The 23486-nt window shown below is 51.3% G+C and overlaps 2 protein-coding genes across 13 annotated transcripts in view; both read right to left on the bottom strand.

Moving 5' to 3' along the window:
* Nucleotides 1-3721, bottom strand: part of CACNA1B (calcium voltage-gated channel subunit alpha1 B) — a 299175-nt gene extending 295454 nt beyond the window's left edge. The window contains exon 1 of the mRNA XM_068656842.1: nt 3571-3721. The gene's annotated coding sequence lies outside the window, so the exon portion shown is untranslated. The remainder of the gene's footprint in view (nt 1-3570) is intronic.
* Nucleotides 3722-8296: 4575 nt separating this feature from the next.
* The window catches only part of EHMT1 (euchromatic histone lysine methyltransferase 1), a 112314-nt gene continuing 97124 nt past the window's right edge, over nt 8297-23486 (bottom strand). For all 12 annotated transcript variants that reach the window (XM_068657446.1, XM_068657449.1, XM_068657451.1 and 9 more), the window contains 7 exons: nt 23157-23301; nt 22122-22199; nt 20846-20961; nt 18446-18532; nt 14020-14098; nt 10806-10981; nt 8297-9849 (listed from right to left, as the gene is read on the bottom strand). In XM_068657446.1, the coding sequence (XP_068513547.1) occupies nt 9666-9849; nt 10806-10981; nt 14020-14098; nt 18446-18532; nt 20846-20961; nt 22122-22199; nt 23157-23301 (865 nt within the window). In that variant the 3' untranslated portion in view covers nt 8297-9665. The remainder of the gene's footprint in view (nt 9850-10805; nt 10982-14019; nt 14099-18445; nt 18533-20845; nt 20962-22121; nt 22200-23156; nt 23302-23486) is intronic.

The following is a 23486-nucleotide window of genomic DNA, read 5'->3' as shown; positions in this document are numbered from 1 at the left end:
AAACAACCAGAAGGAAGACTTATTACACAAGTGAGTAGGGGAGATGTAAACACCCTGAGAAGAGCTATTTTCGACCGGTCAGTCTCATTTCTTCAGGACATCTCAGAGAGGGACTGAAGGAATGAGAGCTGGCTGGCAAGAAGTTCCCTACAGAAATTCGAGCTGGCAGAGAAATGGTGGCGCTGAAGCCTGGGACAAGCCCAGAGCAGGAGATCAAGGCCTGACAGCACTTTCTATGCTGTCATGTGTATTCAGCTTCCTTTGGTTTTTAAGCTGAAATCCCAGGAATTCTCAGCATACGCAAATATTTGTCACCCAAACCTGAGCACTGGACTGAAACACCGCTGGGTCAGGAGACCTGCCTGCCAGCTGCGTCTCTCTGAATACCAAGGGCAGCTGCCTAAAAGGTCAATGAAGAATAATCAATCTGAGCAGCTAGCTTAACTTTTGCTGTGAGTACCTACTAGCTTCCAAAAATCATGGTTGATTGCCAAAACCTTCTGGTAAAGCTTCATATTTGGCTTTGGGTTGTTCTTCCAAAGCAGAACTGAGCAAAATAATTTGTCTGGTTTCAGACAGTACTTGGATGTTTACACTGATCTAAGAATTAGCTCGAAAATTTTAATATGCGCCAAGTTAAGTGGCAGCAGGGACTGACTGCATGAAGTGCACCCGAGCGCTACTTCACAGTCCAGATTTTTCTGTTTTTCCTCAAGAAGGAAGGCTCGGTAAGGTCAGAACAACACAGCCTTGAGTCCAGCCACGCTGACTTCCACCAGCCGAGGGACGTCGCTGGAGCTGCCCCATCTCCCTTCTGCAGCCCCGTAGAGCAGGCAGCACTTATTTCAACTGAATTAGCAAGAAAGGTCTGGAATGGTTAATTGAAATTATTTAGCCATAATGTTTTGCCCTTCTCCTCCTCTCCCCGGCATAATGTTTTCTAAATTGAATTCCTTTAACAGAATCCAATATGCAGCAAAACTGTTGTTCCAGAGAAACATAACATTTCGGGTCTGGCTCATCGCCTCCCCCGTGGCGCAGGGAGGCAGCAGCTCCTGGTGACCCCTTTGCTGTCCCCATCCCCTGCCCAGCACTGGTAGGACTGGGCACTGCATCCCCTTCAGGCTGGTCCATGGGGCAGCAATGACACCATGGGCACACGGGGGCTCAGCACCAGGAGCTTCCTGGAGCCTCCATCCGGCAGCTGCTGCTTCCTTGCCACGCGGGAAGTTCGGGGAAATCAGAGCTTAACCAACCCCCGGTCCTGGCCTGGTGGTTTTCCTGCACGTAATTTGAGAAGAGCACTGTGGGGTCTGTTGTACATCACTGTGCAATACAGCATTACCTGGCAGTGCTGGCCCCAAATTCCCATCCCGTTCTTCATCCTCCTCTCTTTTCACAGCACAGCTGAGGCTGGAGGCCCTTCAGGTCCCACTGGCCCAACTCCTTCTCCCGCTGTGCCACCACAAGCAGGGTGCCCAGCACCACATCCAGGCGGTCCCTGAAGGTCCCCAAGGAGGTGACACCACAACCTCTCTGGGCAGCCCATCCAAGCCAGCACAAAGCACTGTCCCAGCAGAGACGGCTCCCCTTGCCCCCCCTGAACACCAGGGCTTCTCCCAGCACCTCAAGCACCAGCCAGGTCTCCCACTGCAGCATTTTGCAGGATGCATTCGCTCTCCTCAGCACAAAGCCCCGCTGCCTGCCGTGACTTCCAAGGACGCGCACAGAGAAGTCAGCTCAGTGGCTTCGCGTGCCTTAGGTAACCAGTTCCTGACTGCCCTCCCCAGGGGTTTCAATTTTTTGTTTAAAGAAACCGGATGCTCAGAGCACAGGGAGAATTAGAGTCCTGCTCTTTCTTTTTAATAGCTATTGTAATTTAATTGCAGAGCTTTATTCAAACCTTGAGCCCGCATCTGGAACAACATGCCTTCTTACCAAAGGGAAGCTTTCTACGCAGAGCCAGGGCAGACGAGGGGCAGCGAGCACGGCCCTGCAGGAGCAGTGGGTCTGGCAAGCACCTGCTGGCGGGGCAGGGGCTGTCATCATCCAGGCACAAGGGCTGTGCTTCTGCAGAGCAAGAGGTGCATCGGTCCGTATAAACTGGAGTTCTGCATAGAGGAAGCACCTAGAGCAGCCCTGAAGCAGATGTCATAGCAGGTGGGAAAGCTGCTCACCTGTAAGGGCATGTGCTGATACTGGGGGTCCCGCCAGGGCAACCCTCCAGAGCCCCTCCCGGGGTGCCCAGGGCAGCAGCCCGCAGGGAACCATGGAGGTGGGGATGCAGCAGCCCCCCCATGGGACCCAGAGCACGCCCTGCCCAGGGGATCAGCACCACGACTACCTGTGGGCATGCTACATTGAGAGACAAGGATGGGAAGTTCAGAGAATTTGGTGTTCCCTACTCTGTGGGAAGCTGATGAAGTTTGCAATACTTTGAGAGGTGAAGAAAAATATATACATGTGTATTCCAACCCAAACAATTGGGTATGCTTTCAAGGCTAGTTTTAAAAAACAAAACCAAAAAAATCACACTTGGTCCTCTTGGACCCCAATGTCACCAAATTTCCTCTTTCAATCCCAACCTCTCCAGGAGTTTGGCCCCAAAGCCTTGGCTTTTATGAACCCAAACCCAGCAGCAGGGCCTTGTGATGGCAAAGGACCCCCCAACCCCCTTTTACTGGGGGGGGGCTGAGGCAAGGACATCACCCTCTACCCCTGCAGCCACACAATTCCCCAGGCCTCTCCCTGCCCAAGTCTGTCTCAAAGGGATGCTCGAGGTATAAATGAGAACACCCTCCCAAGTCTTTTTTTTTTTAAACTCATTTACACAGCAATTTTGCTAATGTTGCAGTCCATGCTTGCTGCTCACAAGTTTCTCAGCAATTTATTCCAGCTATTTTCCCCCAGCAGATGCACAACTAGAGAGAAATTCTCATCCCGGCAGAGGCAGAGGAGAAGGATGTTCATCTTATTATGTCTGGGTAAAGCTTATCTGCTTAGCTGCTGCTCCGAATTATATTTACAAAGCACAGCAACAAAGCCAAGTGCACTAATTGCTGCTGCTCAGGTGGAATATCTTCTGTCCACCCTAAAATATGAAGTCCCACTGATGTAGGACTTATCTAATAAAAGTCAGCCACACAGAAGGCGTTTATTGTTTAGCCATCACAATTATTTCATTTCTGCTATATCTTATAAAAATAAAAGGAATAAAAAAACCTCGGTGATTTCTCGCTTATTGCTTTGCCTTTTTCAGGCAAAGACTGCTGATTTCTTATTTATTTATTGTTTAAAAAAAACAAACAACAACTCATTGCAGACAACAGACAGATACATCACCCTTTAAATCAGCCTCGCTCAGAGGATACAGAAGGAGGCTCCTCCACAGGACGGAGGCAGCCCATAATCGGGTGCTTTCCATCCCCAGCACTGTGGGCTCCAGCCACCCACCTACCGGTGCTCCCAAGGGATGCACATGATGCAGCAGGCAACCCATGAGCAAAAATGACTCCTAGCCTCAAATCTGCATCTTTTTCACCGTATCAGCACTGCACATCCTCATCTTACCTCTAGTTCAGCCGTAGGGCTTCCCACAGACCCCACACTCCCAGAGCAGAGCCCAGCCTGGACCAGCCACCACCACACAACAAGAAGCAGCTCCCCCAGCACCTCTATTTAAAAGCATCCCCAGGAGGGTGGCAGCAGGGTGGGATGAGAATTAATTTGCATCTAAAGAGGGCCAGCTGGTAATGCTATGGGAGAAACATCCCAAAAGCTAAATGCAGCTGGGGCTTCTCCCCCTTCTTGGAGTCCCCACAGCTCCTTGCCCCAGATCCAGTCCCTCTCTCCACCCTCCTCCTTAAAATCAGCCCAAATGCACCCCCCTCTGCCTGGGCTCAGAGGCATTTCATTTCTCTTGCAAACCCATCGTTGGTGGTTAACTGGGCGTGTAGGATCCATATGTGTCCAACGCTTTCTATTCCTGCAGCAGCATTAAAGACTTGTGCAGGAAAGTTGGCAAATGGCTCCCTCCTAAAATAGCCGGCCCTTGTCGTAATGTAATCTCTTGTCATTCTTGTTAGATAGCAGAGCTCCAAGGATTTAAACAAACCTTGGCTTCCTTCAGTGATGCCCTGCTCCTAGCGGATCAGCTGGGGAGGTTTGCTCTAAGGGTGAATTTTGTCCCAGTCAAACACGGGGCTCGATAACGGGGGTAGCAGCCTCAGGGCGTGAATACCCCAGACCCAGGAATCCCTGGGAGGGGGCAAAGGCCAAGGCCAGGGCCTTCCCCTCAGGGACCTGCAGGCCCCAGGGTGGTCAGAGTTTCATAACAGCCCCCCATGGTCGGGCAGCTTTGCTGGTGCTGAGCTCATACTGGTGAGGGTGCGACACAGCTGGGACCCATTTGCTGCCTGCGTTTCCTCCCTTCCACCTCCCCACCCATACAAGAGGGGGGCAGTTTAGCATTAGAAATGCCAACTTTCTGAACGTGGGGGGCATTTCCCTGCTGCTGGGGGCTGTTGGGCTGCCCTTGAGGGGTAGGAACAGACGGCGCACGGCTCATGCAGGACACGGGTGGGCGCGAGGCAGCGTTCAGCAAAGTGTCCTTCTGGGCAGCCAGTCCTTCAGTGCTGTCACCTGGGGGAGGGAGGGGCTGTCCCACTGCCCCCACTGCCCCGCACGTTTGCAATCCTTCAGCCCGAGCCTCACACAAGGCTCCCGAGACCTCCCCCAGCCTCCGGGGCCAGGCCAGGGACCACAGCCTCTCATCGCAGCCCTTGCGCTGGATAGGAAATGAGCGGGGCGATAAGGGAGCTCGCTCGGCAGCCAAGGGAATATTCTGTGCTATCAGCAGATAAACTAATATCCCTTCCAGCCCTGGCAGAGGCTCAGGAGTGAGGCGTGGGGGTGACAACTCACACTGATGTTGATAACTCCCACCTGCTCCAGGGCAACCATTGCCCTCGCTCAGGTTGCTGGGGGGTGGGCGGTCAGCGCTGCTGGCACGGGGAGCCTGGCACGAGGAGAAATCCCAGCCCCAGGGCCCTGCGGTGATGTTACAGCCCCTGGGGCCATCGGGGCAGCCCAGCTGCACATGGCAGGTGTCTCGCTGGGGCTGGACCAAAAGCAGCAGCTCGCAGCCTGGGTGGCTCCCCTCCATCAGCCCCGTGGGCTCGTTAAGTTGAGCCAGGTGTAATAATTAGGTGGCTGAAGGGTTTGCAGGAGCCACAGTGCCCTGAGCTCCCCGTGCAGCTGGCTGCTTGGGTTTGCAGCCCGTCCCCAGAGCCAGCACTGGGCCGAGGTCCCAGCTGGGTGGCCGGAGGGTCCTGATCCTGCATGGGGGCCCCCAGAGATGTCCCACACAGGGATGGAGAGTGGCAAACCCAGCAGCTCAGTGAGATGGAGCTTCCTGCCCCATTCCCCTCCTACAATGCAGGATGCTGTGGGACACACAACCTCTTCACGTCACCATCAGCAGGTCCCACATCCCCCTTCCCACCTCAGCTCAGGGCCCACATCCAGCACCAGGCCCCAGGGCAGCTGCACGACCCTGGAGATGCCCCAAAGCACCGCACACCGGGTGCCCAAATCCCCAGGAAATAGCAAATGAATCATTGGAGTTCTCTTTGCGTGGTAAGTGGAGCCAAGGGGAGCATTGGTGGTGGAAAAGAAAAAGAAAAGGAAAAAGAAAAAGAAGAAGAAATCCTCCGGTGCCAGCAAATGCCACAAGCAACGCTGCACACGGCAGCTTGAGAGCAAAGCCTGGATCAGAGATCTTGCTCTTAAACAGAAGCAAAACCAGAGCTGCAGACACTTCCTCAGGCAGCCCAGGGCGTGCACAGCGAAGGCTTTGTACCAGTGGTTCGTAAGGAGCCATTGATTAACTCCAAAGCTTAGCTGCAGGCTGCGAGGCACGGTGTTAACATTAAAATTGTTGCATCCCTCCAAACGAAGCAGCCACCAACAGGCCCAGCCCCACACAGCCCCGTTCTGCCTGGGAGCACGTTTTGCGTTTCGCAAAGCTGATGTATTTCAGCCTTTGAATCCCAAACAGTGTGGTTAAACCAAAAGAGCCATTTTTTGGTTTTGTAAACAAATGCCTGTTTTTGGCAGAGTTGCAAAATCAAAATTTGGAATTGCTGCAGGAACCCTCCCAATAAATCAGGCGACGATCCAGCTGCCCTTCCACATCCCCCTGCCCACAGGCATCACCGACTCAGGCCCCATCGGTGTGACAAAAACAGGAAAAATTCCTACTAAAATCCCAGCCAGCGCTGCCCTGACGGGCATCAAATGTGGAGCCTTGCCCAGGCTTCAGGACAGGCAGAGCCCCCAAACACCGGCATTCCCCACGCCCTTCCCCAGGAAGATCACAGATTTGGGGACGTAACGCTCAGAGGCTGGATTTCTCCTGGGTTTTTCCACCTCTCACCTTCAGTTAAAGCCAATTATTTTCATTATGTTTAATTACACAATATCAGAACATGTTACTGTAATTAGTGTTGGCCCACAATTAAACGGGCTCCACATTGGGCATGTCGGTGTCTGCGGGGTCGTGCGCGGCTCCCCGGGGAGCTGCAGCCAGTTCCTGCAGCAGCCCTGGAAGTCCAAACCTGCAAACCCGGGATTTCTCGGCCAGCAAAGCCCACGGACGATGCATTTTATTGACCAACCACCCTCCAGCCTCCAGACTTTGATGATTTAGGGATTTTACCTTTTCCACAACCAAGCAAATCCACACGGAGAAATGGGGATAACGGCAAAGCAGGAGCGTCGGGACGGAGCTGGGGGAGGTCAGAGCCACTGGAGGCATCCCCAAAGTCTTGGTGCAATGCGGGGAAAAGCGCTGTGGGAGCTCCCTCTCCTGGTCCACACCGCTGGAAGGGCTTTTCCATGGGACCTGGGTGCAAGGGAAACGCTGCAAGAAACCCTCATGGTGCATCCTAACCCAACGGCCCCAAACATCCCTGCTTGGACACGGTGCTTGGCAAAGCCACGTCCCGGGGCGGGGGGCAACATTTGGAAGGTGAGAAATGGGCACGGCACCACCCCACCTCGCCCCGGGGTGCAGCATTGCTCCATCTCCCATCTAAAGCAGCCCCAGAAGCAGCAACTTTGCAAGCTGCGACTTTCCCAACGCAGTCAGCAGATGGGGACGGGGACGGGGACAGGGGCCCTGCGGCCTCTCCACCCACGGGGCTTTGAATTTCACCACCTGGAGCAGGTTTGGCAGCAGCCGCTCTGCCCGGCTCCAGCTGGGAGGACGAGGGGACATCGAGGCTTTGGGGTGACAACAGCTCCTTCTGAGACCCCCCCTGCTCCTCCCTGTCCCCCTGTGGAACAATATTTGATGGATGTTTCTATGAGCCATTGAGTGCCCATCGCTTGGAGGGCTCAGTACTTTTTGAAGCCACAGATTTGGGGAGGCAGAGCGCGGTGGCTGTGCTCAGGGGCAGTATCCCATGGACCATGGGGCACCCGGTGGCACCGCAGGAGGCCAAATCCTCCAAAAACAGCCCCGAGAGGCTGCACAAAGCCTTGGGATTCCTCCCAGCTCCAGGAAACGGCCAAAGGGGTTGTGAATAAAGAGGAAAGTCCCCAAACTTACCCCAAAGCGAAGGCGGGCGCATGCTGGCTCCCACCTGAGCTGCCGGTGCCATGGGGGCTCCTCTACCTTGGGCAGGGCAGGAGGTGGGGGCGGCACTGCACACCCCCAGCTTGGGATTTCACGACTTTAGGGTTTCAAGATAACACAAAATTTAAAAACAAACCAGCCAACAAACCCACCCAGGCAGCCAGGCTTACTTTTTACTGGCTTACTTTTTTACTATCTTTTTTCTTTTCCGCTCATTTTCTTCTTTTCCTTTCAGGCCCAAGGATGGGAAAAGCAGCCCAAAGCCAAGGGCTCAGGACCCCCAGCCCCACGCTCCGGGACAAGCCCCCACGTGGCGGCCACGCTGCGGGCAAAAAAAGGCCAAACTCATTTTAAAGCACTTTTTTTTTTTTTTTTATTGATTTCATTGAAAACAGAACAAGAAAATGATCAGAGCCAAAAGGCTGCTCCTTTAAAACTGTCAAAAACATTAACAGAAAAAAATAATAATAATAAACATGACGGCATTATGAATGTTCTAGAAGAGATGAACAAAAAAAAAAAAACTGTTACTGCACTAATTACAGTATTTAAAGATATATGCAAAAAAAAAAAAATTAAGATAATGACCTGCCCAGCCACCACACAAAAGGTGATGGCAAATTTATTCACACTACAATACTAACAATTTAAAAAAAGTTTTGTGTTTTTTTCCTGCATTTTATACTAAAATCACTTTGTTCTTTTTATACAATTGATAGTTTATATTCACGTGGTGAGCAAAAATCACACCAGAATCAGCACCGTTTTGTTTTGTGGTTTCTTTTTTTGTTGTTTTGTGTTTTTTTGTGGTTTTTTTTGTGTATTTTTTTGTGTTTTTTTTTTTTTCCTTTTTTAATGCTAGTCCCCAATGTTTCAGTAATGGTAAAAAATAAATCAGTTTATTGAAACCTCATAGCATGTGGCTTAAAAATTAATTGAAGGTGCCCAGCGTTGAGAAAAGTGATGGGAACGGACGAGCTGGTGGCATCCGGGATCTTCTCGCTGCGACATGTCCTGTCTGCTGCTCGCCCCAGCCGGCAGACGCGAGTCGAGGTTCTCTATAATATATATATCATCCGCTTTATCTTTAAAAAAGAAAACTGGTTTCCTTAAGAAGTTAGTGTCTTGTACAATCCCCTTCAACCTTTCCTCTCCACAACTGTTAATGCGGCAGGAGAGGGAGATCCTTCCACCGACGAAGCGAACACTGAAACTGTAACGCGGCCAAGGGCGCAGCCGGGAGCTGGTTCTAACGGAGACAGCCGAACGGGAGCAGGGCCTGAGGGACGTCCCTGGTCGGCTCGGGAGAGACGGGGACTGAAGGGGGTTAAGTACTGTGGATTTCATCTCATCAGAAGAGGAAAAAAAAAAAAAATGCCAGTGAATTTGGTAACAAGGAGGCATTGGTTAGAAATGCCCTCTAGCTCCAAGGGAAAGGCCCCACCGCAACGTCCTGCGAGATGCGGGAGAAATTCGAGGTGGTTTGTTTAAAAAACAAAAATAAACCCCAAACTAACCAACGAAAACAAGCAGCAGACCCTGCCGCGGGGCTGTGCCAAGACAAGCGGCCGCCAGCACCTCCCTCCCTCTCCCCACTCCCCCCGGCTTTTAGAAAGAAAGTCCCATCAAGTACTCAAAGTTTATTACAAGTGAACTGGAGATGACTTGGCATGAGCGATCCATTCAATTAACAATATTCGGAGGACGGGCAGCTCTCCCTTGGCTCTGACAACACTTTGCACATTAAGAGACGGAGGCCGGGACAGCTTGCATGGAAAAAAAACGCAACAGCCACCCCTCGGCACGCACTGTAAAAACCAGCAGCTTTCCAGGACCGGGGAGGGGAGAACAACGCCACGGAGGTGGAATTTGCTTTCACTTATTCCTCAAGTAACAGTCGGTGGCACAGCCCTAAGTGTCACGAACCCTTGGTTTTCCTTGAGCGGGTTTTCTCTCTTTAAATGGAAATTCAGACAGTATGTGAATCTATAGGGTTAAAACAAGTCAGTCTCTGGGGAGCGGAGCCTCAAAAGGGGCCGGCTGCTGTGGCAGAGCTGGTGTCGGGGAGCCCGTTTTCCTGCGTGTCCTGGGACGAGGTGCTCGCCTGCCGCTGGGCCAGCGCTGAGCTCGAGTGTTTGCACTTGGGTGAACCGCACTGACAGCTGAAGAACTTGCCTTTGATGTCCCAGAACCTGTCGCCGTAGTCGAAGCTGCAAGAGAGAGACAGAAAACGGGGTCACTGCAATGTGCAATGAAGGAACGATCGGCAGCAAAAGGGGTTGTGCATCTGCACCAGAAGCTGGGGTTGGCAGCACCTGGGGCAATTCAGTGTCAGGGGACGCTGTGCTGCAGGACCCCAGGGACCCTGGGGACATGGCTGGGCAAGCAAACATGGAAGCAGCAGAGCTTTTGGCCCTGGCAGAGGAAGGGGTTTGAGAGAGAAAAAATCAAGTGCCCAGCTCTGTGCAGAACCTCCCCATCACACCTAGAGACTACCCTGGGCCAAATCCACAAGTTTTGTTTTCTGTTTCAGTCCCACTGCTGGACAAAGCCACCCAGAGCCTGTTTCCTGAGCAGAGCTGAGCACTATGCTTCCTAGCCAAAAACACGGAGAAACTCCCACTGCGAAGACCAGAACGGTGAACAAGAGGGGGACAGGCAGGCTGTGGGGTCTGTCCCTGGGGGAAACACTGCAAAAAGGGAACGCTGCTACCTCAGCACAGCTCCTAGGACTCCAGGGCACACACATGGAGCAGCAGCTTCACAAAACCGGCACTTTGGGCCGCTACATATTCCTTGGCACAGTCCCAGTGCTTGGCACCAGGGCAGCACCCTTCCCATCCTGCCAGGACAGAGGCAGTGAAGGACCAGCCCAGGGCCGGCTGCGTTCCTGCCTCCTAAAGGCACCAACCCCAGTGACCTCCCACTGGTAGGAGTTACACTCACTGCTCGTCTGTGCACTGCTCCAAAATTCACGTAGGTGGGACACCAGGGACACACTGCAGCAGGCAACAGAGATGTCCACGAGAGGATCCCCTCCCTGCCTCCTTCAGACCAACACACGACCAGTACCAGTACTATGAGCCCTACTAGTACCAGGACTATAAGCCACGCGCAACGTGCTCCAGCCCCTGGGCTGAGCTGTGGCTCTTCGGGCGGTACCTACCCGATTTCTTCTCCGGCTTCTATGTGCCTCGTGCTGAAGAAGGCGATCCTGGGAAAGCGGAGGTCCTGATGCGACATGAAGACCCGCACCGGGATGAGGTTTGGCTCGCAGAGGTGGTTTATGAAGCGGCTGATATTGCCGTAGAAACGGGCATCTATGCAGTACACCTCTCCATCCTGGAGGGAGAAAGGTTGCACGTTCTGTTAGATGAGGGTGGGTTTTATTATGCCTGCTACTTGCTTAACCAACAGCCAAAGTACTGGTCTGTCCACTAAATACTCTGGAGACCTTCAAGAAGAATGACCAAGGAAGGCTCAGAAGGACTAAATGCATACTTTTACATTCAACAGTACCCTGAAAATAGTTTTGGGCACAGCACTGTGCCCGAACAAGCCCAAAGACCCTTTAAAAATGCTCCTGACACTGGCTGGCACGTTGGCTCTGCACAGAGCTGCTCTGCTGAAGCCCCAGTTTGGTGCAGTGGGGTTTATGCTCTGTGCAGACAAACAGCTTATAGGTAAAAGCCACTGGACAGGGGAACAGGCATCTGTTCTGACCCCTAATCGAACGTGACAGCAGGGAAACACAAAGCCAGAGCCTAGAGAAAATAGTTTTTTGCAGATAAAAGTGAAAGTGAGAACACAAATCCCCTTTCCATACAGCCCAGACAGCAGTAATATTTTGTTTTCCATGAAAATAAAAGAACCCCCCTCAGGGCTTTTTTATTCCAGCAGAGAATGACTGTGCAAAGCAGATACTTTAATTACAGGAGCTAATTTCAGTTGCAAAGAGGCCAAAAGCAAAAGGATCCATTAGCAGTGCTCAAACTCCCTTTTGGGCAAGCACCTTGCAATCTTTAATGGATGAGCTGGGTCAGATCATACCGCCCGCCTGGTGCAGGAGCCCAGGGAAGATGTCCCAGTGCCCGGAGAGGCATCGCCCACATGGTCCCACCCCACACGGAGTGCTCCAAGTGGCTGAAATCAGTGCAAGTGATTCTCAGCACTGCTTTCACCCACCGAAACGCCACCTTCCTTTGGCCAGGACATCACCACCCACTGCTACCCTGAGTGACTGTCTGGAAAGATCCGAGCTCGCCACCACACGAGTCGAGATGTGTTGCTCGAGAACGGAGCCAGCTGCCTTGAGCAGCACGGGCAGCATCCTCACTGCAGCACTGCTGAGGGGGGAAAGTCCCAGAGCAAACCGTGTCCCGCCTTGCTACAAGCTACACGAGTGTCGGAGTCGCATGGCAGCAGGCAGAGAGGAAAAGCAGAATCACGACCTGCTCAGGGGTATAAGGCTCCTTGCCAACAGAGCAGGCAGACTGTAGGGCCGTGCAGAAGCCTGTGTTCATCCTCAGTGCTTAAAGTGGAAGGGCATTTTGATTTCAAATGGCTTTTGGTGATTGTCAGCAGTGATACAAACGGTTCCCAGTCGGGCACAGGTCCACACGTGGCTTTTTGCTGGCTCGCCCAGCAGCCAGGTGAGGCACCTGGGGCACCTCAGGGCAGCGATCCCACCGGTGTGTCGGTGTCACCAGGAGTGGGGTCAGCAGTTGTGCCGAAAGGCAATTCAGGACATGGTGAATGGGAAGGCTCTGGGGTTTCTCAGAAGGGCAAAGCTCCAGGAAAGCCCTTCTCACCTGCAGAGTGCTCAGCTCTGACCGCAGCCTCTCCCAGGCGGCGTGCAGCAGGGCCCAGCGCATGCATGGGACAGCAGAAGGTGGGCCTGCCCGTGGGAAGGGGTGGCTTAACCCCAACAGAAACCAACCACAGCAGCTAAAACTCGGCCTCATCTTTCCCAGAAATAGCGTGCCTCCTCCAGGTCTCTAGTACAGAGAAAAAGGGAGCAGCTCCTGTGCTGTGTCTTGCTCCCTGGAAGCCCCGAAATGGCAGCGAGGTTTGGCTGTTCGATGCCTGCCCTCTGTCAGACACAGGCAGGGATGTGACTGCCGGGCCTGGCACGCTGAGTGATTCACCTCGCACAAGCCACAACTCAAGAACAAGGACATCAGAAATGAGGTCCCCATCCTGCTCTTCCATTTCAGCTCACGCTCCACCCAGGCCACTCCTCCAGGGCTCAACAGGACCCGAGGCTGCCCTCCCAGTGCTTCCCAGTGCTCCAGAGGCAATGGGACCCTGGCTCTGCCCTGCCCTCCCTGCTCTGCCTCGGGGTTCTTTGAGCGATCCCTCACGAGCAGTGCCTGTAACACAGACGCTCCACTCTGAAGATGTGGTCTCTGAAAAAAGACCACGTGCTTGCTCCTGTACCTAAGTCTCCCTCCTTGCTTTACAAAGGTAAAATCCAGAAGTTCTCCCTCAAGGCTGCCAGCCAGGGGCTAACCACAAGGCCAGGCAAGGCCCAGGCAGTCTCATGCTCATAAATGCACAAAGCAGCATTAAATCCCCACTGCTCTTTGATTTTTTAATCACAATTTGACCCCTATGTTTTCAGACAGACTACGAAATTCACACTTACCTTTTTTGCAGCTGTTGAATGTCCATCACTTTTTAAAAATAATAATAATGCCAAACTTCTTTGTCACTAGGTGACGACATGAGACAAAGGCTCTTTTACAACTTTCCTCGGGAGCCACCCCACTCTCCTGAGTCGCCAGCTTACCTTTCTCCTCCTCTCCTTTCCCAAGGGAAGTCTGGAGTGACAGCCTTGCTTAAAAGCTTTAGATTTCACTTTTCAGAACAAGATTTCTGCTATGAGCCCTCTGCAGAGCAGCGCAGGACAACAAGCAGCACAACAAGCCTCAAGTCCCTGCCAAGGGTACTGACGGATCCCTTTGTAAGTGAATGGCACCTTTCTCAGCCCTCCAAGCTCATGCATCAACATCTTTTTATGAGGAGCTTACAGAGCTGCCAATCAGCCCTGCTGCAAGCCTGCACACTCCTGTGCACACACCTGCATACTGACAGCTGTACGGCTGAACTCGGGACGTCTGCAGTTTTCACAGGGGAGCACCTTGCATTAACAACCCCTGTGGGCAGCACGTAACACAGTGGCCTGGAACTGCTGGGCTCTGTTACCATTTTAATGAACCCTAAAGCCTATTCTGAACAAAACCCAGGGAGGAAGCAGCCCTCTTCTTTGCAGGCTTTCAGATCGTGCTGTACATCAAGACAGAGACAAGTAATCCCTCTGCTCTTTTGGAGGAGCGAGACCTTGGGCTTGCCTCCCTCGGCCCCTTCAGATACAGTACCTTGTTATCAAGGTCGAAGAGGTAGGAGTCCTCTTCACGGACGTCTGCCTCGGAATCGGATATCAGCTCACCAACATACCTGCAGGCAAACAGCAAGGCAGGAATAAGACGCTCGTGCAACCATAAGCTTGGTTTCACCAGCCCTTGCGGGTAAGAGGGGAAGGAGGAAGGGATGAGCCCAGCGCTGATCACAACCCTAGGGTCATTTCAGATCCACTCAGGCAAAAGGAGCTTTAACAACTTAAAGCAGCTAAAATCTGGCTCCAAGCTCAGTCTTTTCAGGGCAACGCTTTTAATAATAAAAATGGAGTTTTGTTTCCAACTAAATTTACTTTCCCAAGGACTATGTTGTGTTTTGCAATCTTCTTCATTGGCCAAGATCAATACATTAATCCAACTCTCCTTCTGTTCACTGTCGGACACACGTCCTGGCTCTCTGTACAGTACTGTAATGTTTGTGTTGTTTACATCCCAGTGTAAAAGGTTTTTTTCTGTTCTTCATTTTCCGGAGTATTTTGTCTGATTACATATGCTCCATACCTGTGAAAGTCTTGTTGTAGGAGCCTTAGGTCTAATCTAACCTGGTAGAACCCCTGGCAGGATGTAGGCTTCTTTCTCATCCTTCTCAGACTAGAATAAACCAGAGCTACGATCTCAGTAACAACCACATGTTGTAAAAACAGGCACAAGGTAGATTTCAGTCAGGCAAGCAAGTGCTGTCACAATTTCAGTCCAAGCATCACAAAACATATGCTCCTTGGCCTGGCTTGCTGAGAAGGACTAAACATCCATGCCACCTTCCACGCTCTGGCCAGATGCTGGTTTTGATGCAAAATCCCGAGTTACAGCAGCCCCTGCTGCCCCTGTGTTCGCTCATCTGTCTCCCAACCTGTGACACTTTCTGTCCTGAGCAGCTTGCAATCAAAACAAGAGACCCCAGGGGAGAGAAATTGAGCCAGAGGAAGGAATACAAGAACTCAACAGCACAGTAGATTCTGGTACCAAAGCCTTCCCAGCCTCTAACACAACACCAAGGAGTTATAAGCTAAAGATTCCCAAAACAAATATTCTTCGTAGCATCAACAGACACTTCCATGATGCTCTTAACAGCTTTCCTCCACAGCTTTCAAGGCATTTTAGAAACGTTAACCAACCGTATCCACTTCCCCCTGTGGCTCGAGGCAGCATTTAACTCCTGGGCTCGGGAAGGGGAGAGCCACAAAACATTAACCCAGGGCAGACCCACGCGCTCGGTGACAAGGGAGCCTTTGGCTGCTGTTCCCAAATCTGAGCAGCCTGGCAAAGCTGCTCTGCCAGGCCAGGAGGCTGCTGCGGCCGTGTGTGCTCCTGTTGCTCGCCCCCGCTGCATCTTGTTATTTATTAAGCGCTCCCGCAAGGCTGCAGCATTACTGGAAACCACACACTCACCGGTGACCTGAAGCAATAGGCAGATTATGGCCAGGGAAGGAGAGAAATTGCTGTAGCGTGGCACAGTAGCCAGCAGCAGCTAAGAAACAGCTGAATAATGCTGCACGGAGAGGAACTGTGCTCAGCGACAGCCACTTCAGGTTTACGATTCAGTGAAACAAAATAAAAAACAATCGGATTAAAAATTGCTGTTTCTGTGTTCCTTTACAGACCATTCCTGTAACTCCTCTCCTTTGCAGGACTGCTCACCAATACAGACCGTTCCCTAATTTCCCTGGTCTAAACAAAGATGTTTAACATGCTGATGGCAAGTAACTACATCCCAGTGCTGCATGCTGCCACTCCTTGCCACAAGATCAGAGCACACCGTGCAAAACCCAAGAGCAACACCAAGTCCCTAGCACAAGCTGCGGCGTTTCCAGGGGTGTGGGAGATGGGACGGGGCGCCTGGGGCGCCTCTGGCTGAAGGTGTGGCTGCCATACCTGGCTCGATTCAGGTAACATCTTATTAGAGCATCACGTTTCGTGCAGGAATTAAGTACTTGGAAACCACATGATGGACACACAGCAGAAGGAAAACACGAACCTTGGAAAAACCTCTGGGTTCTGCATCCCACTAATTCCAAGCCTCTCCAAGGGAAGTCCTTAACCCACCAGTGTGAGCAGTTACACTGAACAAAGAAGCCTGAACAGAGCAGTTTCAAAACAACCCACAGCAGCTGTACAAGCAGCAGCAGGTTCTGAGGAGCAGCAAATTCTGAGGTTTGGGAGGAATCTGCATGGAGCATGTGGTGGACTTCCCCAGCTCAGAGGCACGGAAGAGCCCAGGGCACAACCCCTCTGCCCTGGAACCCAGCAGGGCAGGCACGGGGTGGCTCTGCCGCATCTCCCTCGCCAGGCTGCTGCTCAGGACCTCACTGAAGGTCCCGAGGGCACCAGCAGCAGGGGCTGCTCCCCAGCAGCCACCCCAAGGTGACTGCGCAGGGGCTGGCTGCCCATGGTGGAGCCTTGCTCCCAGCTGCTTCCAAACGCTGCTGAGTGCTTCCTGCAGAAGCGAGTGCTGCGTGCTGCCAGAGTCTGCAAGCAGAAACGGGAAGGGAAATCATGTTTTGAGCGGTCACACAGAAAAGCTGAAAGCACAGAGAAGGCTGCAAACTAGCATGTGTGTGTAAGAAAGGCATTTACACACAGAAAGAGTCTGCAGAGCCTGGAAGAGTTTTGCAAAATAAAACCATTGGGAGAACCATTCCATGCTCCCCGTGTGGGCATACGTGAAAAAATACGGAATAGAAGTCATTCTCATGCCAATACAATTAGCAACCTTCCAAAGCAGAGGAATAAGCCCAGCACAAATTGACCACCCAGTCAGGGCACTGCTCCAGGCAGCCGATGCAAAATGCAAAATGCGCTTCCACGGAGCTCATCCAGGGAGCTGCTGTGTGCAAACAGCCCCCGAGCACCACAGGCACTGGGGCTTCTTGGCCAGAGCTGAGGAAAAGAAGGAACAAAGTCTGAAGGGCTGCACGTGCAGAATTAGAGAGGAGATCGGGGCAGCTGGCTTGAGGAAGGGCAATGGAACAGACCGGAGTTGGTGAGTTGTGCAAATAACGTGTGAGAGACAGAGCGACGGGGACAAGGAGGAACTTGCATGGGCACGACGTGAATTAGTTCAGCTGTTTAGTATGCAGCTCGTTTAGATAACGAAGAAGATAGTGCCTGCCACTGAAACAGCCCCAGCAGCTCCTGGCAAGTGTGGAGGAAGTTAAGTGCCACTGTGGTACCTGAACCCCACCAGCTCTGACGCGCTCTCCATTGCACCCGTCTGTGTTAATTATAATTACACCGCTGCACAGAGCTGCCCCGTCTCCCCGGGCTGCCTGTTTACCACTGCTTATTTCTCTCGTGCATTAACATTCCAGCAGGATTTGGTAAAGTCGGTGCCTTTATTCTTCAGAAATTTGCTCACAGGCTCTGGATCATCTCTGAGTGCTTAACCAAAACAGAGACCTTTGGTGCTCAACAGGAAGCCCCACCTGAGGACAGACTTGAAAGACTCCCCCACAAACAGCAGAGTTTTAAGAAACTCTGGAGAAAAAAAAAAAAAAGGAAAAAAAAAACTCTCAAAAAATAAAATTTCAGCACTTGGCAGCTGCTGGATGCCTGGAGTGTGCCTGGATGAAACACTTTGCTGATTTACTGCAGATTTTTCTTTTCCTTTATTTGTTTAAATTCTGCAATAATCTTCACCAATCCCCTGCCCAATCCTATACAGCATCAATAACTAGCTCTAAAAAACCCTAGCACGCATTTTCATGAAGGTCAAGAGTCCAGTCTTATTTAGAAGATCTTAGCTCACTAGTACCATAATGAAAAAAACACTTTCCAAATATTTAATAAAGTACATGTATCACTTTAGAGTCTAAAAACTGTGGGGTTCAGCAGCAGTTTTTTCACTTGACATAAATCTCAACTTTTTTGTTCCCAAGTACTTTTATTGAATCAGGGCCTAAACTTATACTTAACGCCAAGTACTTTACTGTTCTGCTGAATCAGACTAAAGCCAGAGCTGTGACCCTGGGAAACCTCTTGGGAAGTCAGTACTGAATCAGAAAGTGATCCGATTTACAAGTTGTTCCAAATTCCCACAACCTTAAACGTCCTGTTTACACAGCGAACATGCGATGCACTTGCAGCACAACCCAGATCTGTTTCTCCCCCATGACTCATGTGTCACAGGGATAACAGCCCATGGCTACAAGCTCACCACAGATCCCAGCAAGATGTAGAGGGGTGGAGAAAGCTTCATGCTGCAAGGAAAAGGACAAACAGAGCAGGAAATGGGATCAGGAAGCCTCGTAGTGAGGGCGAGCAATTCTGCTCTGTGCCAATTTGATTTGCATGAAAACCTCTCCTCAGAAGAGGAGCGAGTGCAAGCCATGCCAGCCCTTGGGAAGTGATGGTTTTGCGTGAGCTAATGAAAGCTGAGCAAATAACTTACTCGCACACAAAGGTTCCCAGTGGAATGTCTTGCATCGTTCGCACACCCCAGCCCATTTTTTGTGTCCGGTAGAGCTGCAACCGAGTCCTGGAGAAGAAACAAAACCGTATCAATGGCAGCACTGAGCAGAAAGGCAACAGATTTATTTTTTTTTGCAGAGGGAAGAACAAAAAAAAATTGCAACCTTTTATCAGCAGCAACTCAACGATGGTTTTGCTGTTCAATCCCCCAGTTCTCACACTGGTGCCATTACGTGTGTGCTCCGCTCCCGGAGCTGCTCCAAGCCAGAGGACAGACACTGGGGGGGGCACTGCCTGGGGACCAGGAATGGGTGCCCACCACCCCCTCTCCCTGCCCAACTGTAGCTGGTGGGGTGCACGCCTGGTGCCTGGACGCGTTCAGGATTGGGGAGGAGGGCACGGGACTGGATGCTCTGTGTGGTTACACCGTTGAGGATTCACACACAGGATCCCAGAACACCACCACCTGAATTTCTTTCCCTTTCACGCACACACTTGGCACCTGGGGGGAGGCAGGGAAGCTGGAAAGGGACTTAAGGTTCTGAAGGGAGGGGTGCTGCAGGGGGAGGCAGGGAGCTGACAGTGAATTAAGAACACCCTGAGCTAAGTGCTCTGATCCCTTTGCCCTCTGCCGAGGCCAGTGCATTTAGCTGCTCCATCATATCCAACTCCCTGGATGAAAGACAAGGAAGAAACGCTGCAACCTGAAACTTCTTGGTGTAATAGCTGCTCTGTGGAATTTTACTGATGGAGCTTATAGGCAGAGAAACAATGCTGTAAGTCATTCTGCCTCCTGCTCAGCCAGAACTTGAGTTAAGTGCAGGATGAACAATCTCCAGGGCTAGGGAACGCTCTCTCTCCCCCCGAGGGAACCAAACCCCACTCTCAGCAATGCTGTTATCGGAATAAAGAGAAATTCGATGCTCACCTTAACTTCACCCTGTTGCTTTTTCCAGTATTTCTCTCCTCTTCCCCCCACCCATCCCCTCTTTGCACCGTCAGCTCAAACCACGCTTCCTCTCCAGGGCCGATCATTTTCTTGTATTTGTTCACAGCTCCTGGAGCCTTAACCAGGAGCGAAACAGGACGTCAAGAGAACAACTGCCCTCATGAAACTAGCTATAGCGCTGCATTGCAGGCTTGAGGAAGATCCCCTCTGTGTTGCCTCGTTCATCACGGTACGACCGAGCTGAGCTCACGTTTGGGATCTGCTGCTGGGGCCAATGCCAGCAGCAGTGGGACCATGGCTTCACTGAGCTGGGTCAGCCTGCCAGACGGGAGCATACAAACTGCCCTGCAGAGTTCACTTGGAGCAAAACAGACACGGAAACACTGAAAATGGAAGGGGAGCATGCACGTGTCACGCTGCAGACCAAACAGGAGCTTTCCCCATTTGCTCCGCGGGGAGCACAGCTCAAGCACAGCTCTGCCAAGCACCTGACCTCACCACAGCATCCCAACAGAGCCACGCTCCCAGGCTCCTGGTTGTGTTTCCAACCCTTCCCGTCTTTCAGATAAACGCTTGAGCATGCAAGGAAGCAGCAGCATCAGACCTGGCTGTATAGCTCCTAAGTAAACCCCCACGCAGACACTGGAGCTCTGGAGTTTGGCAGGGAAAACCACAGGGGGGTAAAGTTCTGTGGAAACGCATCCAGCCTCTTCCTTGCTTATTTTTAATGTTGCAAAATGTCCTTGGAAATACGAAGCCCGCATAAAGTGTTATCAGTACCATAAAAAAATACAGAAGTCTTTTTCCAATGAGATTCCTTAGAAGTTTGTACCGATACATTTAGTGCAGTGACGAGCGTCTCCAAAGTAGAGGTGCAATGCAAAACATTTTAATATTTAGTCTGGCACCAAAGCCATGACAGCCTAATCTGCAGCACTGAAGCCAACAGGTATTCAAATATCCAGTTCAGGGGGAGTCAGGCCAATAACTGGGAAACATTAAGCAGCCAAGTTTGTGCATACTGGCCTGCATCTGTAATGTAAATGGCTAGCTTACAAGTTCTTCTAAATGCAGGCTTTGCATTTTCTGTTGCTGTAATTTTTTTCAGAGCTCTCTACCTGAGAAGATACATCCAGGCTGCTCCTGCACAAGCAATTTGTATGTTTTATGGTCAGGCTGATAAAAGAACAGCTCCGTTCCCACATGACAGGGCAGAGGCAGGGCACAAATCAGCCCATTGCTGCTTCATTCCCACCGGCAGTGTGGAGGAACCCACTCTGCCTCCCACCACCGCGTGGCGGCACCTGCCCCACCTCTGTTTCATCCCTGGAAGCCCTGGCTTTTGTGGGTTCGCAGGCAGAGCTGAGGCTGGGGGGGCTCTGTGGTTTGTGGGTGTTTTTGTCGTGACAGCTGCTTGTGGATCCTCCTCACCTGAGCCCGTTCTGCACCACCCGGTTCCTACAGGTCCGCCAGCACGAGCACGCGTGGTTACACTCAAAGATCAGCGGCGGCTCGGCCATGTTGAACTCAGGCAGGAGTCGGCCGTCCTGAAGAAGAGACGCATTGAAGACTGGGTTAGTTTTGTTTCTGTCACCCCTCCAAACCAGAGGCAGGCCCAGAGAAGAATTTCCCCAAGTACAAAAAGGGCCAGACAACCCCAACACGGAGGTATGCCCCAACCTCCCCCAAAATACCTCAACTTCTGCAGAGGCTTTTCTCCTCTCTGAGAGTGGCACGCAAGCCACTATCACAAACAGCTGACGAACAGCAAGAAACCACCTACATTTTTGCTGCCTGGCATCACCCAATGCACCACCAACAAAAAACTATTTTACAGTGCTGTGCAAAAAATGGTGTGCATCATCATTATCATCACTTTGCAGTGCTGGAGGGGAGAAGCAGATGCTTTGTCTATCTCTGGAATAAAGCCTAAACTTCCAGATTATAAGGCCAGTACACCCAAGTTCTAAACCACATTATCTTCCCAAATAACTCTCCCAAAAAAGCTACAATTCAATTATCTACCAACCACATAGGATTAAGAAAGCGATAGAGGCAGTTCATCATATTTAACAAATTTAGCTTTTATGGCTTTAAAGATGTAATCACCTATTAATGTGTAAATAAAATGGCTACAAAGCAAAGAAAGATGCCAATATTCCCCCTGGGAGAAACTTGCAGAGATTCGCAGAACTTCTGATCTTAGCAGAACCTGTCCAAATATTAACCTCAACACCTCCCTGGAGGATTGAAGCATACTTACCCAAAACAAACCAAGCTTCTGGCAATGCTGAAGTTAAAACATATTTACTTTGCTCTCATCCAGAAGGATCACGATAAATAAAGGCAGGCAAAATCCCTCTACCACCCTCCCCCTCTTTACATATTACAGCATTTTCTGTGTTGCTCTAAGATGGAAGCTGATTTCACGCATGGATTTCACGCATGGATTTCACACGGGTATAATTAATGGCTCAGCTGGCATGACAGCAACACAAACAAATAACAACGGAAAAGCTTCCCTGAGTACACATTTTGTTATTATCACATATGCCTCAAAGCTGAGACTGCAACTTTAGGCATTTTAAAATAAAAATTAGAGGAGCTGTGCAAGAAACTGTTTTTAGGTACTATTAGAAATTCTGAATTTTGCCCAATTCAGCCAGCCAACACTCATCTAACCAGATGTGAAGTTCTGTGTCCTCACCTTATCATACCAGCAGCGCATACTGAGTTGGCCACACATGCAGTTACTGGAGGAGCAGTCGTCTATACATACACAATACTGAAAGAGAAGCAACAGGGGTCAACTCCAAGCCACTCTCATGGAAATGAAAGAGCAACTTCTGTAGCTGGGCCAGAGAGGAAACCACAAGGCTTCACCTCCTGCCTGTTGCTGCAGTGCCTCTCAAGCACTTCCAAAAGAGGCCCTTGCTGCAGATCTTTAGCCAGAAAGATAACCAGACTCATCACTTCAGTGGAATGTTTACTCAGTTCCTTACTTCTAAGTACAATGAACGTCAAAGGACTCCAGCTTGCAGAAGATCCCATAATGAGCCATGTTACTAACCTTCCTCTGCACCCTATGAGCTGTACTCCATGCCTGAGGACAAGGAAAGCTCTGAGAAGGGCCCAGAGCTGGGAGATGACACGATATTTCTCGGTCCTCCTCTGCTGCTTGCCTCTTCCCACACGGGCACTGCAGCTGGCTGCTTCCCCAGCACTCCCCCAGCCAGCGTGGTCCCACCACCAGCTGCTGCACAGCGGGGCTTGGCCTGGGGAAGTTCCCTTCAACCATCCATGAGCTGCACCTGGAGAGGGGTCCCCTCCTCTGCTTCACAAGCCAGCCTTTTGAGGACATCCAGTATCACAATTAAAGGCCTTGGCCACTAGAAGACAGCATGAGGAAGGGCTCCCAGCAGCTCACTGCCTCTCCAGAGCCAGAACAGAGGCAATGGATGAAGGGGAGCTGCATCAGGCAGCACCAGATGGCTGATGCTGCAGAGCACAGCCGAACGCAGAGCTCAGAGTAAGTCTAGGAAAGGACAAAAAGCAGAATCCTGTCCCCTAGAGCAAGAGCTGGAATTCAGGACTACAGCCTTAGCTTGGATTTGATGGCAGTGGTAGGACGAGATATTCCCATCCTGAATGCAAAACCTGTGCTGTGGCACAGCGCACTGCAATGTCTCTAAATGCACACACCAGGACAGGAAAAAACACAGGGATCCACACAGCCCCCCACCTGTAAATGAGTGATGTTTCTATCGATGTCCATTGGGGATGTGACACAGTTCTGCGAGACGTATTTGTAGTTGCTAGGACAAGGCTCACTGTCCACTGAATTGACGCAGGGAATCGGGATCCTCTCGTAACCCCGGGCAATGTCTCTGTCAGAGGCAGAAAGAATTGTCACAGAAGAAAAGCTCCCCCGAACAAGGGGACATTCAAATGACATCCTGGGGCAGAATTAATGCCTTTGATCACTGAGCATTCAAAGCCTGAACGCGATTCAGACTAGAACAGAGTTCATTTCTTTCCACCCTCCCTTATAGATTGTTCTTTGTGCATGCAA

The sequence above is a fragment of the Anas acuta genome, chromosome 20 (assembly GCF_963932015.1).
Source record: "Anas acuta chromosome 20, bAnaAcu1.1, whole genome shotgun sequence".
Classification (NCBI taxonomy): Eukaryota; Metazoa; Chordata; class Aves; order Anseriformes; family Anatidae; genus Anas; species Anas acuta.
This window is presented reverse-complemented; position numbering and strand designations above follow the sequence as displayed.